This window comes from Schistocerca americana, chromosome 9 (genome assembly GCF_021461395.2).
Source record: "Schistocerca americana isolate TAMUIC-IGC-003095 chromosome 9, iqSchAmer2.1, whole genome shotgun sequence".
In the NCBI taxonomy this organism is placed as follows: Eukaryota; Metazoa; Arthropoda; class Insecta; order Orthoptera; family Acrididae; genus Schistocerca; species Schistocerca americana.
This window is the reverse complement of record NC_060127.1, coordinates 53,465,664-53,480,826: the sequence shown is the minus strand read 5'-3', so window position 1 is coordinate 53,480,826 and position 15,163 is coordinate 53,465,664. Positions and strand designations below refer to the sequence as shown.

The window sequence follows — 15,163 nt, the reverse complement described above, 5'->3', positions numbered from 1 at the left end:
TTGGCCCTATGATTTTTCTTAAAATCTTTCTTTCCTTTAGCTCGTTTCTCCATTTGGCCTTTGAAATTCATGTTTAGTGTTTCTGCTGCATACAGTGCTTCTGGCTTAATTACTGTCTTGTTGTATGTATTTTTTGTTAGTTGGAGGGGCAATTCAAGTTTATTTTTTGTGGATTCCATTGCTTTGCTTTCCCCAGCATTCCAACTAATCCATTCTCCGAGATATTTGAAATCTTTTACTATTTCAATCTTCTGTTCTTGAACTTTGAGGTATTTACACGAGTGCTTGATGTTTGTCAATATCTTAGCTTTTTCAAAGGAGATGTGAAGACCTATTTTAGCTGCTTGTTTCTTTAGCGGCTTTAATTATGTTAGTTGTTTTCTGATCCAGACTCAGTTTTTTTACTACTGATATTAGGAATTCTCTATCAATTGAATCATATGCCTTCTTGAAATCAAAGAAGGAATTTACGTATGTATGTCTTTGTGCCTGATTTGTGGCATGCCACAATGTTTTAGAGGTTTAGTATTTGTTCAGAGCATGAACTATCCCTGATCCTCCCCCACTTGTCGGTCCAACTGCGGATCTGTTCTATTTATCAGGACTTTTGAAGTAGCCTTATAAGTTACATCCAGCAATATGTTCCCCTGTAACTGTTTTGGGTCTGTTTTGAAGCCTTGCAATGAGGGCAAATGAGAGCGGTTTTCCACTCTACTTGGATCTCTTCTTCTTCCCAAATTTTATTGAAGACACACTGAAGAGATTTAATGGCATTTTATTAACTTTTTTCTGTAGTTCAGCCACTATTTGATTTTTACCTAACACACTATTATTTTTTTATTCTGAAATGAGTTATTGCAGTTCTTCAATTGTTGGTAGCTCTGAATCTGGTTTATCAGAACTATTTGGAGTGAATTCATATTTTCCAAGAATGGGTTCACAATTCAAGAGTTTCTCAAAGTACTCTACATCTACATAGATACTCCGCAAACCACCACTGTACAGTGCGTGGCAGAGGATACCCTGTACCACTACTAGTCATTTCCCTTCCAGTTCCATTCACAAACAGAGCAAGGAAAAAACTAGCATCTATATGCTTCTGTATGAGTCCTAATTTCTCGTACCTTATCTTTGTGGTTCTTACATGCAATGTATGTTGGTGGCAGCAGAATCATTCGGCAGTCAGCTTCAAATGCCAGATCTCTAAATTTTCTCAACAGTGTTTCTTGAAAAGCAATGTCACCTTCCCTCTAGGAATTTCCATTTGAGTTCCCAAAGCATTGCCGTAACATTTACATGCTGTTTGAACCTACCAGTAACAAATCTAGCAGCCCGCCTCTGAATTGCTTCAATGTCCTCCCTCAACCCAACCTGGTACAGATCCCAAACACTTGAGCATACTCAAGAATATGTCGCACCAGTGTCCTATATGCGGTCTCCTTTACAGATGAACCACTCCTTCCTAAAATTCTCCCAATACACCAAAGTCAACCCTTCATCTTCCCTACCACATTTCTCACATGCTCATTCTATTTCGTATAGCTTTGCAGGAATGTCACACCAAGATATTTAAATGACTTGAGTGTGTCAAGCAGGACACTAGTAATACTGAATCCAAACATTACAGGTTTGTTCTTCCTATTCATCCACATTAACTTATGTTTTTCCACATATAGAGCTAGCTGCCATTCATCACACCAACTAGCAATTTTGTCTAAGTCGTCTTGTATCTTCCAACAATTACAAAACTTCGACACCTTATCGTACACCACAGCATTGTCAGCAAACAACTGCAGATTGTAGCCCACCACGTCAGCCAAATCAATTATGTACATAGATAACAACAGCAGTCCTATCACACTTCCCTGGGGCATTCCTGATGATACCCTTGTCTCTGATGAACACATGCCATCGAGGACAACATACTGGGTTCTATAACGTAAGAAGTCTTTGAGCCACTCACATATCTGTGATCTTATTACATAGGCTCTTACCTTCATTAACGGCCTGTAAGGGGGCACTGTCAAATGCTTTCCGGAAATCTGCAAACATGGAATCTGCCCGTTGCCCTTCATCCATAGTTCACAGTGTATTATGTTAGAAAAGGGCAAGCTGAGTTTGGCAAAAGTGATGTCTTCTACAACCATTCTGATTTGTGGACATAAGCTTCTCAGCCTCAAGAGAGTTTAATAAATTCAAACTGATAATATGTTCAGGGCTTCTGCAGCAAACCTAAGTTAGGGATACTGGTCTGTAATTTTGCTGGCCCATTCTTTTACCCTTCCTACATACTGAACTCACCTGCACTTTTATCCAGTCACTTGGGACTTTGTGCTGGGCGAGAGATTCACAATAAATGCAGGCTAGGTGAGGGCCAGTGCTACCCGCCAGGGTAGCTGAGAGCACTAACGCGCTGCTTCCTGGACTCGGGTAGGCGCGCCAGCCCCGGATCGAATCCACCGACGGATTAACAACAACAGCCGGTGTGCTGGCCAGCCTGGATGTGGTTTTTAGGCGGTTTTCCACACCCTACTAGGTGAATACCGGGCTGGTCCCCATGTCCCGCCTCAGTTACACGACTCGCAGACATTTGCAACACATTCACACTATTTCTCGATTTACACTGGATGCAGACATCTGGGGTACACTAATTCCGTCCTGGGGTTATGGGATGGCGGCAGGAAGGGCATACGGCCACCCCTTAAACTTAACTGTGCCAAACCCATACTTAACCTTGCCAACCCTGCACACAATGTGGGATGAAGGCGGTAGAAAAAGATGAAAAAGAAAAAGGTGAGGGCCAGTTCTGTAGACTACTCTTTGTACAATCGGATTGGGATGCCATCCAGAACTGGTGACTTATTTCCTTTCGAATCTTCCAGTTGTTTCTCTACACCAGGGATGCTTATTACTATGTAGTCCATATGGGAGTCTGTCTGATGGTCAAATGATGGTATGTTTGCACAATTCTCCTGTGTGAACAATTTCTTGAATGTGTCTGTACAGTTGTGAGCAATGTTCCCATCAACATCTCAAAATTGAAGCGTTGGTGCTTTTTAACTGGATAGTTTTTGCATGAAAGTTCTGTAGATGCTTTTGTATTGTTTCTGGTAAACCCTTCATCAACTCGGAGGAGAGTTTTGTTTTTGTGTGCTTTTTTAACCTTTTTTATCTATTGCTTTCTTAATTCTAATGAAATTTAATCTTTTTTCCTGTTTTTTTTTTTTTTTTTTTTTTTTTTTTTTTTTTTTTTTTTTTTTTTTTTTTTCGGTGATTGCCATTGTAGCCAGGCCTGCTTTTTGTTGTAATGTATCTATCACCTTCTATCGACCACTGGTGTGTTAATTGTTCAGTTTAGTTTACTATTTCATTGTTGTTGTTGTGGTCTTCAGTCCTGAGACTGGTTTGATGCAGCTCTCCATGCTACCCTATCCTGTGCAAGCTTCTTCATCTCCCAGTACCTACTGCAACCTACATCCTTCTGAATCTGCTTAGTGTATTCATCTCTTGGTCTCAGTCTACGATTTTTACCCTCCACGCTGCCCTCCAATGCTAAATTTGTGATCCCTTGATGCCTCAAAACACGTCCTACCAACCGATCCCTTCTTCTAGTCAAGTTGTGCCACAAACTTCTCTTCTCCCTAATCCTATTCAATACCTCCTCATTAGTTACGTGATCTACCCACCTTATCTTCAGCATTCTTCTGTAGCACCACATTTCGAAGGTTCTATTCTCTTCTTGTCCATACTAGTTATCATCCATGTTTCACTTCCATACATGGCTACACTCCATACAAATACTTTCAGAAACGACTTCCTGACACTTAAATCTATACTCGATGTTAACAAATTTCTCTTCTTCAGAAACGATTTCCTTGCCATTGCCAGTCTACATTTTATATCCTCTCTACTTCAACCATCATCAGTTATTTTACTCCCTAAATAGCAAAACTCCTTTACTACTTTAAGTGTCTCATTTCCTAATCTAATTCCCTCAGCATCACCCGATTTAATTTGACTACATTCCATTATCCTCATTTTTCTTTTGTTGATGTTCATCTTATATCCTCCTTTCAAGACACTGTCCATTGCGTTCAACTGCTCTTCCAAGTCCTTTGCTGTCTCTGACAGAATTACAATGTCATCGGCGAACCTCAAAGTTTTTACTTCTTCTCCATGAATTTTAATACCTACTCCGAATTTTTCTTTTGTTTCCTTTACTGCTTGCTCAATATACAGATTGAATAACATCGGGGATAGGCTACAACCCTGTCTCACTCCTTTCCCAACCACTGCTTCCCTTTTATGCCCCTCGACTCTTATAACTGCCATCTGGTTTCTGTACAAATTGTAAATAGACTTTCGCTCCCTGTATTTTACCCCTGCCACCTTTAGAATGTGAAAGAGAGTATTCCAGTCAACATTGTCAAAAGCTTTTTCTAAGTCTACAAATGCCAGAAACGTAGGTTTGCCTTTTCTTAATCTTTCTTCTAAGATAAGTCGTAAAGTTAGTATTGCCTCACGTGTTCCAACATTTCTACGGAATCCAAACTGATCTTCCCCGATCTCCGCTTCTACCAGTTTTTCCATTCGTCTGTAAAGGATTCGCGTTAGTATTTTGCAGCTGTGACTTATTAAACTGATAGTTCAGTAATTTTCACATCTGTCAACACCTGCTTTCTTTGGGATTGGAATTATTATAGTCTTCTTGAAGTCTGAGGGTATTTCACCTGTCTCATACATCTTGCTCACCAGATGGTAGAGTTTTGTCAGGACTGGCTCTCCCAAGGCCGTCAGTAGTTCTAATGGAATGTTGTCTACTCCCGGGGCCTTGTTTCAACTCAGGTCTTTCAGTGCTCTGTCAAACTCTTCACGCAGTATCGTATCTCCCATTTCATCTTCATCTACATCCTCTTCCATTTCCATAATATTGTCCTCAAGGACATCGCCCTTGTATAAACCCTCTATATACTCCTTCCACCTTTCTGCCTTCCCTTCTTTGCTTAGAACTGGGTTGCCATCTGAGCTCTTGATATTCATACAAGTGGTTCTCTTCTCTCCAAAGGTCTCTTTAATGTTCCTGTAGGCAGTATCTATCTTACCCCTAGTGAGAGTAGCCTCTACATCCTTACATTTGTCCTCTAGCCATCCCTGCTTAGCCATTTTGCACTTCCTGTCGATCTCATTTTTGAGACGTTTGTATTCCTTTTTGCCTGCTTCATTTACTGCATTTTTATATTTTCTCCTTTCATCAATTAAATTCAATATTTCTTCTGTTACCCAAGGATTTCTATTAGCCCTCGTCTTTTTACCTACTTGATCGTCTGCTGCTTTCACTACTTCATCCCTCAGAGCTACCCATTCTCCTTCTACTGTATTTCTTTCCCCCATTCCTGTCAATTGTTCCCTTATGCTCTCCCTGAAACTCTCTACAACCTCTCGTTCTCTCAGTTTATCCAGGTCCCATCTCCTTAAATTCCCACCTTTTTGCAGTTTCTTCAGTTTCAATCTGCAGTTCATAACCAAGAGATTGTGGTCAGAATCCATATCTGCCCCTGGAAATGTCTAACAATTTAAAACCTGGTTCCTAAATCTCTGTCTTACCATTATATAATCTATCTGATACCTTTTATTATCTCCAGGATTCTTCCAGGTATACAACCTTCTTTTATGATTCTTGAACCAAGTGTTAGCTATGATTAATTCATTATTTCATTATTAAATAAAATTGCATAGTTTTTCTATGCTGTGCCTTACAACGCTTAACTATTGTTATATATACTGAAATATGTCTCCATGTCTTTTTTATTGCACTGCACACTTTTCACTGCACCAAATTTATTGTGTATTTGGCTACAGCCATATAACATTGCACTGTATAAGCAAAATGAAATGGCAACATTTACTTATGTTTTAAGGAACCAATGGTGGGAAATGAATATCTAGGGTAATTTTGGCCTTGGCGGATCAGTTAGTTTTTTTTTCTTTTTTTAAGCACTGCTCAGCTGAAACCAATTTTTATTATTAGCAACAGAAGCTATTGAGAAGCAAATGTACTGAGAAATTAGAGCAAGAATTCCAAGATTCTTAGCAAAGCTTCTGCAAGTTACACTTACCACAATATTCTTATCACTTACTTCTACTAAATAAACACTTTATTTACTTTATGTGCACTGCCCCACACGATAATTCCATAAGAAAATACTGAGTGAAAATATGCATAGAGGCCAACACACTTGTCCTTATGTCAACACAAATGAGCTGTTTCTAAGGACATAACACATTGAACTGAGCTTCTCAGTTTATCCATGTGCTGATTCTATTTTAATTTGTTATCCAGCTGTGTCCCCAAGGAACTGTGCATACAGTACTTTATTTCATGCATGATTATTAATATCTACCTTTGGTGCTAAAAGGTCATTATTGCTCACTTGCAACTGCATAATATGAGTACTTGTGAGATTAAGGCATAATGTGTTAGCTCTGAACCACTTGACCATCTGTTCAGCTACGACCTGAGCTGTCTGATGGAGTTAAATTTGGATCCTTGATTAGTATGCTTGTGTCATCAGCAGACATTACAGCTTTTTAACTGCCCTTTAAAGTCAATGCAAGATATTTATATTGGTTAAAAAATGAGTGAACCCAATGCCAATACCTGTGACAACCCACAGTCTACAAGGGCTATCCAGGAAGTAACAGACATTTTGGACTACCGTGGCAGTGGGGGTGGCTCCACCTGCCATCTTAGTGCCATGACATTCCCACACTCAGTACGCATCCAGCAGCGGTAGTGTGTGATCTGTATCTCTGCTACTTTGCTTTCTGTGAGGGTTTAAAATGTGCATGGCAGTACAAAATCCCACCACTTGTGAGGTACGTTCTGTGATTAGATTTTTGTTGGCAAAAAACTGCAAAACAATTGAAATTTATTGCAAGGTTTGTGATGTGCACAGAAAAGGAATAACAAGTGAGAACCTAGAGAGGCAATGGTGTATTGATTTTAAAAATGCCCATACCAATCTTCAAGATGAAGACCATAGTGGTACGCCCAGCCTTGTGACCGACAAACTGATGATGAAAATCAATGACAAAATTCGTGAAAATTATTGTTTCACTATTATGGAACTTTTGCAACATTTTCCCCAAATTTGGCAGAGCTTGGTGCATGAAATTGTGGCAGAGAATCTAGGTTACCACAGATTTTGTGCTATGTTGGTTCCCAAAATCCTAATGGAAGACAAAAAACAGAGACTGGCTGCAGCACTGACCTTCCTCGAAGATTATGATAAAATGGTAACAAAGTTATGGATAGTATCATAACTGGGCATGAGACTTGGGTGAAGCATGTCAATTGTGAAATAAAAAGGCAGTTGATGGAATGGAAATGTCAATTTCCCTGAATGTGGCACAACAATTAACTCAGATAGATAGTGTCAAACACTGACAAAGTTAAGGCAAAACAAGCATCAGGAAAAACTTAATGCAAAAGTTTTTATTTTTGACAACAATGCATGTTCACACACACAGTCAATTGTACCTGTGAGTTCCTATGGGGTTTTGGATGAGAGGTGTTTGATCATCCATTAAACAGCCCGGATTAGGCACCGAGCAACTACCACCGCTTCTCAGCAATGAAGACATGGCTCACTATGAAGTGCTTTGATACTGATGTGCCAAATTGCATGCTGGTATAAACCAGTGATTGCAATCGCAGGCAGCAGATTTCTAGAGATGCTACTGAAAAACTTGTGCCTTGTGATAAGTGCCTCAATTTGAACGGCTCTTGATGCATGCTGAAGCCTTTCTTTCTAGGAGAAGAAAACCCTGACAACAAATCCTGGTCCTCCAGGTTGTGGGGGTTGTGGGATGGGTCAACTCCCAGCTTAAGAGTATACCTGTTTTGAAATGTCTGTTACTTTCTGGATAGCCCTCATATGTTCACCCATTCTGAGGTCATTTTCATGCATGAGATACAACATATTACTGAGACCATCTGCTTTCTGCTATGGAAGTAGGATTTCACCCACAAATGAGGGCTTCCATTAATGGCACAACACTTTAGTTTGATAAATAGAATTTTGTGACCCACAGTGTCAGAGGCCTTGGCATAGTCACAGAATACAACAACAGGATATGAAATCAACCTCCCCAGCGGACACCGCCTTAACATAGCACTGCCCTTGCCTTGGAGGCAGGGAGGTTTGCTTGCTTAAATGAAGCTGGAGGTATGTCGGTGGTAGCTTAGTTGCTGGCAGGGTCATCCTTGCCAAACAGGCCCTGGCTGAGGGGCCAGATGAGTTGTGTCCTGCAATGACCTGTCAATCTCTTTTCTGTCGTTATAACCAAGAGCCGATGGGTGAACTAAGAAGAGTCTTTTGGTATCCCTAGCTATTCCTTTCCCATCTTCTTCGTCAAAGTGTATGAAGAACTCTTGAGGCATGCTGAAGCCATTCTTTCTAGGAGGAGAAAACCCTGATGACAAATCCTGGTCCTCCAGGTTGGGGGTTGTGTGACGGGTCAACTCCCAGTCCATAGAAAAACACGTACAGCTAAACTAACCAGTAATAGGTCTCAGTTTTCAGATGGTTTTAATGGAATTTAAAAGTGGCAAAGAAAATGAACATTGCATTTTGGTCTCTAGACTGTACAGGGCACATGAGAAAAACAACAAGAATCTTATTGGTTATAGGACAGCAGTATGAATGCTGCTGAGCTTTCTGAAGAGAAAAAATGTTGCTGGTTGTGAATATTTGCTGGAGTTATGGTTTAATGGTGTGGACAAAAACAGGAGGGCGAGAGGAGCATCCATCATTCTGAACAAACGGTGGTCCAAAAATATAACCTCACAGGAAGCAGTTAATAAACGGTTAATAAAGCTCAATCTGAGGGCTAGAGCCATCAATGTAGTGATAGTGGGAATGTATGCCCCTACTGAAGACTCACTGTTGAACATAAAAGAAGATTTTGAATAGATGCTGGTGAGACTACAGAAGCTGTTACATGTGGCCATGAACTGATACTGGCAAAAGATTTTAATAGCAGAGTAGGGAGAGAGAGGAACAGTAAGGCTATTAGGATGAATGGGAAGGGTATTAGGAATGAGAATGGGAAAAGGTGGGTCAATTTATTGGAGATATGTAATGAAATGATTATAAGGTATTACTGGCCAGAAGACCCTGTCTACATTAGTTCAACTGTCTATTGCAAGTCCTTTGATTTGATGCGACTTTGATGACTTGTGCATTGATGAAGATGAGACGACACAATAAAGACAACACAAACACGCAGTTGTCACCAAGTGAAGAAAATCTTCTACCCAGCTAGGAATCAAATCCAGGACCCCATGATCTAGAGGCAGTGACACCAACCACCAGACCACGGGCTGTGAATGACAACAGGATAATTTTTCTGTTTAGCTCTGCTAGCACTTGATTGGTGAGATCTTGTATTGCTTTCTGTGCGGAGAACTCTTTACAAAAGCCAAACTGAAATGAGGTTAACACATTCTGCTCAGTTAAATGAATCATTGTTCTATCATAGGTTCCTTTCTCTTACACTTTTGAAAAAACTGGAAGGAGTGATATATGTTTGTAATAAGTGATAGTTTGTCGGTCTTCACTGTTGCACATAGGTGTTACTACATCATACTTGTCTGCCAGGAAATACACCCCCGCAGTCACTTAAGGTTAACCCTATTATGTCAGGACAAGACTTTAATATTCTCCTAGAGACACTATCATAGTCAGCATAATTAAAATTCTTTAGTGACCTAATGAATTATGCACTCTCCTTATGGGGTTGTATTTTTGAAACTAATGTTTGTTGGTGGTGCACGCAGTGTTTGCACAAGTAAATCTAACACATCTGTATTTGGCTGTTTATTATTGAGTGCGCTGTGAGGAAGAAATTATTGAATTTGGTATCCAACGATTTGAAATTGTCACCATTTCCACCAGAACTATATTCTGGGGCTCAGTTTCATCTGGACACCTAGTTTTATTTGTTTGAAATAGCTTTTGCCTTATTTGTGGAGTGTTTTAGTATTTGAGCATAGCACGTGGTAATAGAGTTTGAAATGTTTGTTATGTACTGCTTGTTCTCTGAATTATGTAGAGTTCTCTCTTCCTAACACAAGATAGTTTAATACCAAGTATAAATCCCTTGTCCTTGCTTTTGTTTCATTTTTCCATTATTTGTTTTAGGGGAAATACAACTCAAAGCTCTGTAGGAATATGTTTAAGAAAGAGTTAAATTTTCCATGAACAGTGGCTTTTTTTTTAAAAAAAAAAAAAAAAAAAAAACCGCCAACTGGCCCAGTGTTCTTCCCACACAATTTCTCTGCAAACATTATGGTTTAATCATTGTTAATGAATCCATGATACAATACATTTTCTTCTGTGATCTTTGTCTAATTGGTTAGTAAATTTCTCAGTGTAAGCCTACTAAGTTTATGGTCTTTCACAATCAGTGTAATATTGATCCAAAATGTTTGGAACACCAGTACATTCACACATCCATTCACTCATTCTGTGTAAGATTCTTGTGCTTCCACAGGCAATAAAAGTGTAAGCACACTTATGTTAAATCTCTACCTGACACATGGGGTATAAAAAAGATTCTTAATAGCAAGCTCAGACACATAATGCAACAATTTCTTTTAAAATGCTTAGTACATAAAAATGCCAGCACTTAATAGAAAAAAACTATATTACATGTAACAAATATATCATAAACATTAGGTCCTAAGAAAGGTGAAGGTGGACAAAGATGTTTAATACTAGTATATCATCCCTTCTCCTTGACTTAGGTTTTATAAGCCACAAAATTTTATAACACAACACTTTATTTCATTGTATAATTAATAAATATGCTAATTGTCGCAACTGCACTACAATCTTTGTGCATATAATGACTAACCAATTTGTTTTTCACAGAAAACAAATAGAGTATTATTACTATTCCTCCTAGATATGTTTAATGACTGTATTTATTACTCTAATACTGTTCATTTTCTGTATTGGTTCTATGATATTAGTTTAAATTCTGGTCCAGTCATCGGTTTGTAACTATTATAGTGTATCTTTAACAAATGTGGTATTTTTAAAATGAGTAATTACTGTAACACTGCTGTAAACATATGAGTTAAAACCTGCCAACCTGATATGATGTCTGAGATTGGCCAATATACAAAGCAAGAGCAGTTTTCTGTTTGTTAAACGGTAACATTTATTTTAATTACTGTATAATTGGTTGTTACTGATCATTGATAATTTAAAGTGATTATAATCCCTAAAGCAGTTCACATCCGAATAGCTGGTAATAGTTACCGAGCAGGATGTATTTCACGAACTTGGCGTTCATCTCGTTTCTCTGCGCCGTGAGGAGCGGTACTCATCACTCGACCAAAAAAAATAATTCCAGGTTTACAAGTGACGAAATTGCTACATATATGACAGAAGGTATGATTCCATTATACTGCTTTTGGCAATTTTAATACGTTTTTTACGTGTATACTGATTTGTACACATTGCAGCAAATGTACTAGCGGAAACCCATACAGGTAAGCGCGACTTGTGGCATTATATTATCGTACGGGAATTTCTTGAACGAAAAATAATAAATAAAAATGGGGATATGATTTGTTACTAGATGACTTGCTTGTATGAAGCATTTTAGCTCTTATACACTTAGTTACGCGGAGGTACTATGACTAATTCTGTGACCGCTGATTACTATATATCGCGAAATGATACCCCACTGAAACGTGCATATGTTATTTTGAATCGCATTTTGTAAAAGACTCTAGCATAAAACGCGCCTTTAATCAGAATGAATTCAAACTATTATCGTTATATCACGTGCAATCCTACAAGGCCACAGGGATAAAATAATCTAATGACATCCGCCAATCCTCCCCTCTCCCACGGGCAATCAGCTTCCCAGTTGCGCAAGGGTCACGGGGTGGCAAGAGTACTGGTGACAATGCGCATTGTAAAGCATCAGGACGCACCTCACAGCTTGTATCATACCGCGCAGCACGGCAGTTTCAAAGGTATGACTTGTGCCTGGCCGTCCTTTTCAGTACTAGAACTAAGACCGCTTTGTTATCGTCGTCACACGTAACATTACTGAGAAAAGTCCTCGCGACCGACAGCACTTAAAGTAAACACATATCTCAAGGCCGGCTGCCAGCATTGGGCCGTACAAGGGCAAAAGATGAGATAGCAAGTCAAGCGGATATTTCTACAGTCATCGTCCGCTGACCGGCGCATGCAAACTGCTAACGCCTTCACTGTGATAGGTTTTTTTAAGATGAGTTCGGTACGGCAGAGGAAGGTAAAATGTCTCTATTTATTATTAACCAGCTCCTTAAAGTACTAACTTGAGTTGCGTGCCGTTTGACACGACAGGAAATGTATTCATAGAAATAATGAGAGGGGGCAGAAAATACGTCAGAAGGAAAGAAATTAATTGTTCACATGTGTGTGTGTCGTTTTCTTTAAACGTTTTGTTGAATGTGGCGGCATGATATATATCTCAGTATTCGTATAAGTAGCTGAAAACCCATTAATGATATACCTCCCAGTGAGTTCTGTGCACATTTTTGAATGTTTACGGGATCGTTGCTTGTTTGTTTAATATTTAGTAATTTACTGTATATTTGAGCTTATCAGAAAAGTAAGATCTTAGACAACGTAAGAATGTATTCATTTGACGTCAGAATAACAGAAATGCCACATAGCAGAAAAAGAAAAGTAATTATGCGTAACCCCTTACCTACCGTGGCCGTGTAGTTTTAAAGTGTTGCTTGATTGATTTTGATCTCTTTAAATATTACCGCTGGTATACTGATGCCTAGTCGTATTTCTGTAGCTTATAGAAGAAACCGGCGCAGCATGGGATGCCCATTCCTCATCACCAAAACAACCAAGCAGTCGACAGCGAAAAGCAAATTGGCCAAAGAGGTTTTTCATTTTCGTTGCGTGTGTAGCTGTTGTAACACTGATTTTGGGTATGTATCTAGATGCATAAAGTTGGAAATTCCGTGTGTTCGTGGACCATTGAATTATGTGTTGTGTTTGGTTATATTAGGAAGCTACACCAATGTATTGCCGTGGAACATACCTGGGCATGCTACGAATGTGTTGGACAATATCGCTTATTCTCTGGGTATCCAGAAACATGTGTATGCTGTGATTATTGATGCTGGAAGTACAGGATCACGTGTATTGGCGTTCGCTTTCCACGAGTCTGTGATAGGTGAGTAGATTATTGTTTGTTTGAGGACTATAGTTTTACATTTGATACCCACACTCGTGGAGCCTTGCTTTTGAAGAGAATTCCTGAGGTAATTGCAATGTGATACTGATTCAAATATTACAAAGTTAAATGCAAACTTAGGAAACTGCTGTCAAAGCCAAATTCTGATCCCCATCGAAATATTGGCTGTAGTGTAGCCAGGGGTGTAGATTAGGTTGCAAAGTGATTTTTTTTGGAGTTAGAATGATGAATGAATATGATCATTGTGGCTGAACTCAGTTGACTGCCCAAGCCACTTCTCTCTATAATCTACACCGAATTCTTTTTCATGTCCCGATAAACTTACTCTGTAATCGGTTTTGCTGCTGTTAATAACAATCAGCTTCAACTAACTGACTTACAGTCTACAAGATAACAATTATTTTCATGTAGACTTGTCCTCCTTGTCTAGGCTTAAGAATTGAATTACGTACTCTGGTGGAAAGATTTTATTATTTATTTATTTGTGGATGGAGTATTTAGTAAAATAACATTGGACATGGCGGACACATTATTACAGAAATAGTATATATAAACATTAACAAAGTAGCATAGGGTTATGTGAGGATAGGGCAGGTAGTTGGCCTTGGCCTACTCAAAAGGATACATACCAGCATTCACCTTCACGACTTGGGGAAATCATGAAAGGAAATTAACCCCAGTCCTCTCGAATGCGAATGCAGTGCATTAAGACTGATTTAGGTACCTCACTCAGTACATGATTGGAAGGGGAATTGCAAATACATAGTCTACATAGTGAGTACAACATGCACAAGAATTAAATCAATGAACAAGAAAAACACTACTGAAAGGTTGAATATGCACAATAAGTAAGTCAATGATGTAAGTACATCACAGAACTTTGCTATAAAAGACCCCTGAAAAAATAAAAACACATGAATACATTATACGCCACAGCTGAAAATTATAATGCATGAACATGCCAGCACCCATAAAAATAAAGTTGAGTTTGAGAAGAGCCTAGAGGATTTATTGGTGGCCAAATCTACTCCATTGATGAATTTCTTTTGACTCCAACCACTTTACGTATGTTGGCAGGGTGTTATAATGAATGACACCATAGTGGCTCGCATGACATTGAGTACAGGTTGTTCTAACTTGTTCAGTATGGAGAGATTCACAGTTGTGAGTATTGTAACTGTGGTAATCTGAGTTGGTTTGCCAGTCATGACTTCTAGCTTTCATCATCAACACACTTTTGTATATGTACAAGGAGGATACAGTGAGCAAATACAACTTTTTAAATGGGGGCTTGCTGTTAGGCCCGACAGAGCTGTGTTAATGTACTGTAATGTACAAAATTCATTTGACTGACTATAAACTATTCCCCAGAAAACTATTTCATAAGCTAAAAGTGACTGGAAGTAACCAAGATAAGCCATTTTAACATCATTTGAGGAGCAAATTCTCAAAACCAGCAGAACTGAGTCTCTGGGAGAGTTTACTTATGAGAGCTATTGGGTCAATAAAGGCATCTAATTCCACCCGTCTGCTTTGACCTGTGATGTAAGGGTGTTGTGGTGTGTGACATTGTTACGGCATGGTGTTCATGAGTTGGTTGTATTTGTAGATGTCGTCTTGTTGTGTTTCATGATGCCCTCTGGTGGTGTGTGTGCATGTACTGAGCACAATGTGTTGTATTGGGTTCATTTGAGCCTTGGTGTTGGATTTGTGAAGTCTTTGACAGTGTTTGTAATTCCAAACGTAAGGTTTGAAAGTTTTTTCAGTGAGTCATCAGTTTTTTTTCAGTGTTTGGCATTTTTGTTAGGTGTTATTGGTTTGTTGTTTGTAGTGTGGTAAGACGTTTAATTTGTTCATGTGTGTGTGTGTGTGGGGGGGG

The 15,163-nt window shown here is 39.1% G+C and overlaps 2 protein-coding genes across 4 annotated transcripts in view; one reads left to right on the top strand and one right to left on the bottom strand.

Annotated features, from left to right (window-relative positions):
* LOC124551033 (mitochondrial 2-oxodicarboxylate carrier) overlaps window positions 1-12,189 on the bottom strand; it is a 74,950-nt gene extending 62,761 nt beyond the window's left edge. Inside the window, exon 1 of the mRNA XM_047125888.1 lies at window positions 12,014-12,189. The gene's annotated coding sequence lies outside the window, so the exon portion shown is untranslated. The remainder of the gene's footprint in view (window positions 1-12,013) is intronic.
* LOC124551032 (ectonucleoside triphosphate diphosphohydrolase 5) overlaps window positions 12,139-15,163 on the top strand; it is a 61,270-nt gene continuing 58,245 nt past the window's right edge. The window contains exons 1-3 of one of the 3 annotated variants that reach the window (XM_047125884.1): window positions 12,139-12,339; window positions 12,877-13,015; window positions 13,096-13,263. In XM_047125884.1, the coding sequence (XP_046981840.1) occupies window positions 12,274-12,339; window positions 12,877-13,015; window positions 13,096-13,263 (373 nt within the window). In that variant the 5' untranslated portion in view covers window positions 12,139-12,273. The other 2 variants (XM_047125886.1, XM_047125885.1) reach the window with 2 other exon arrangements.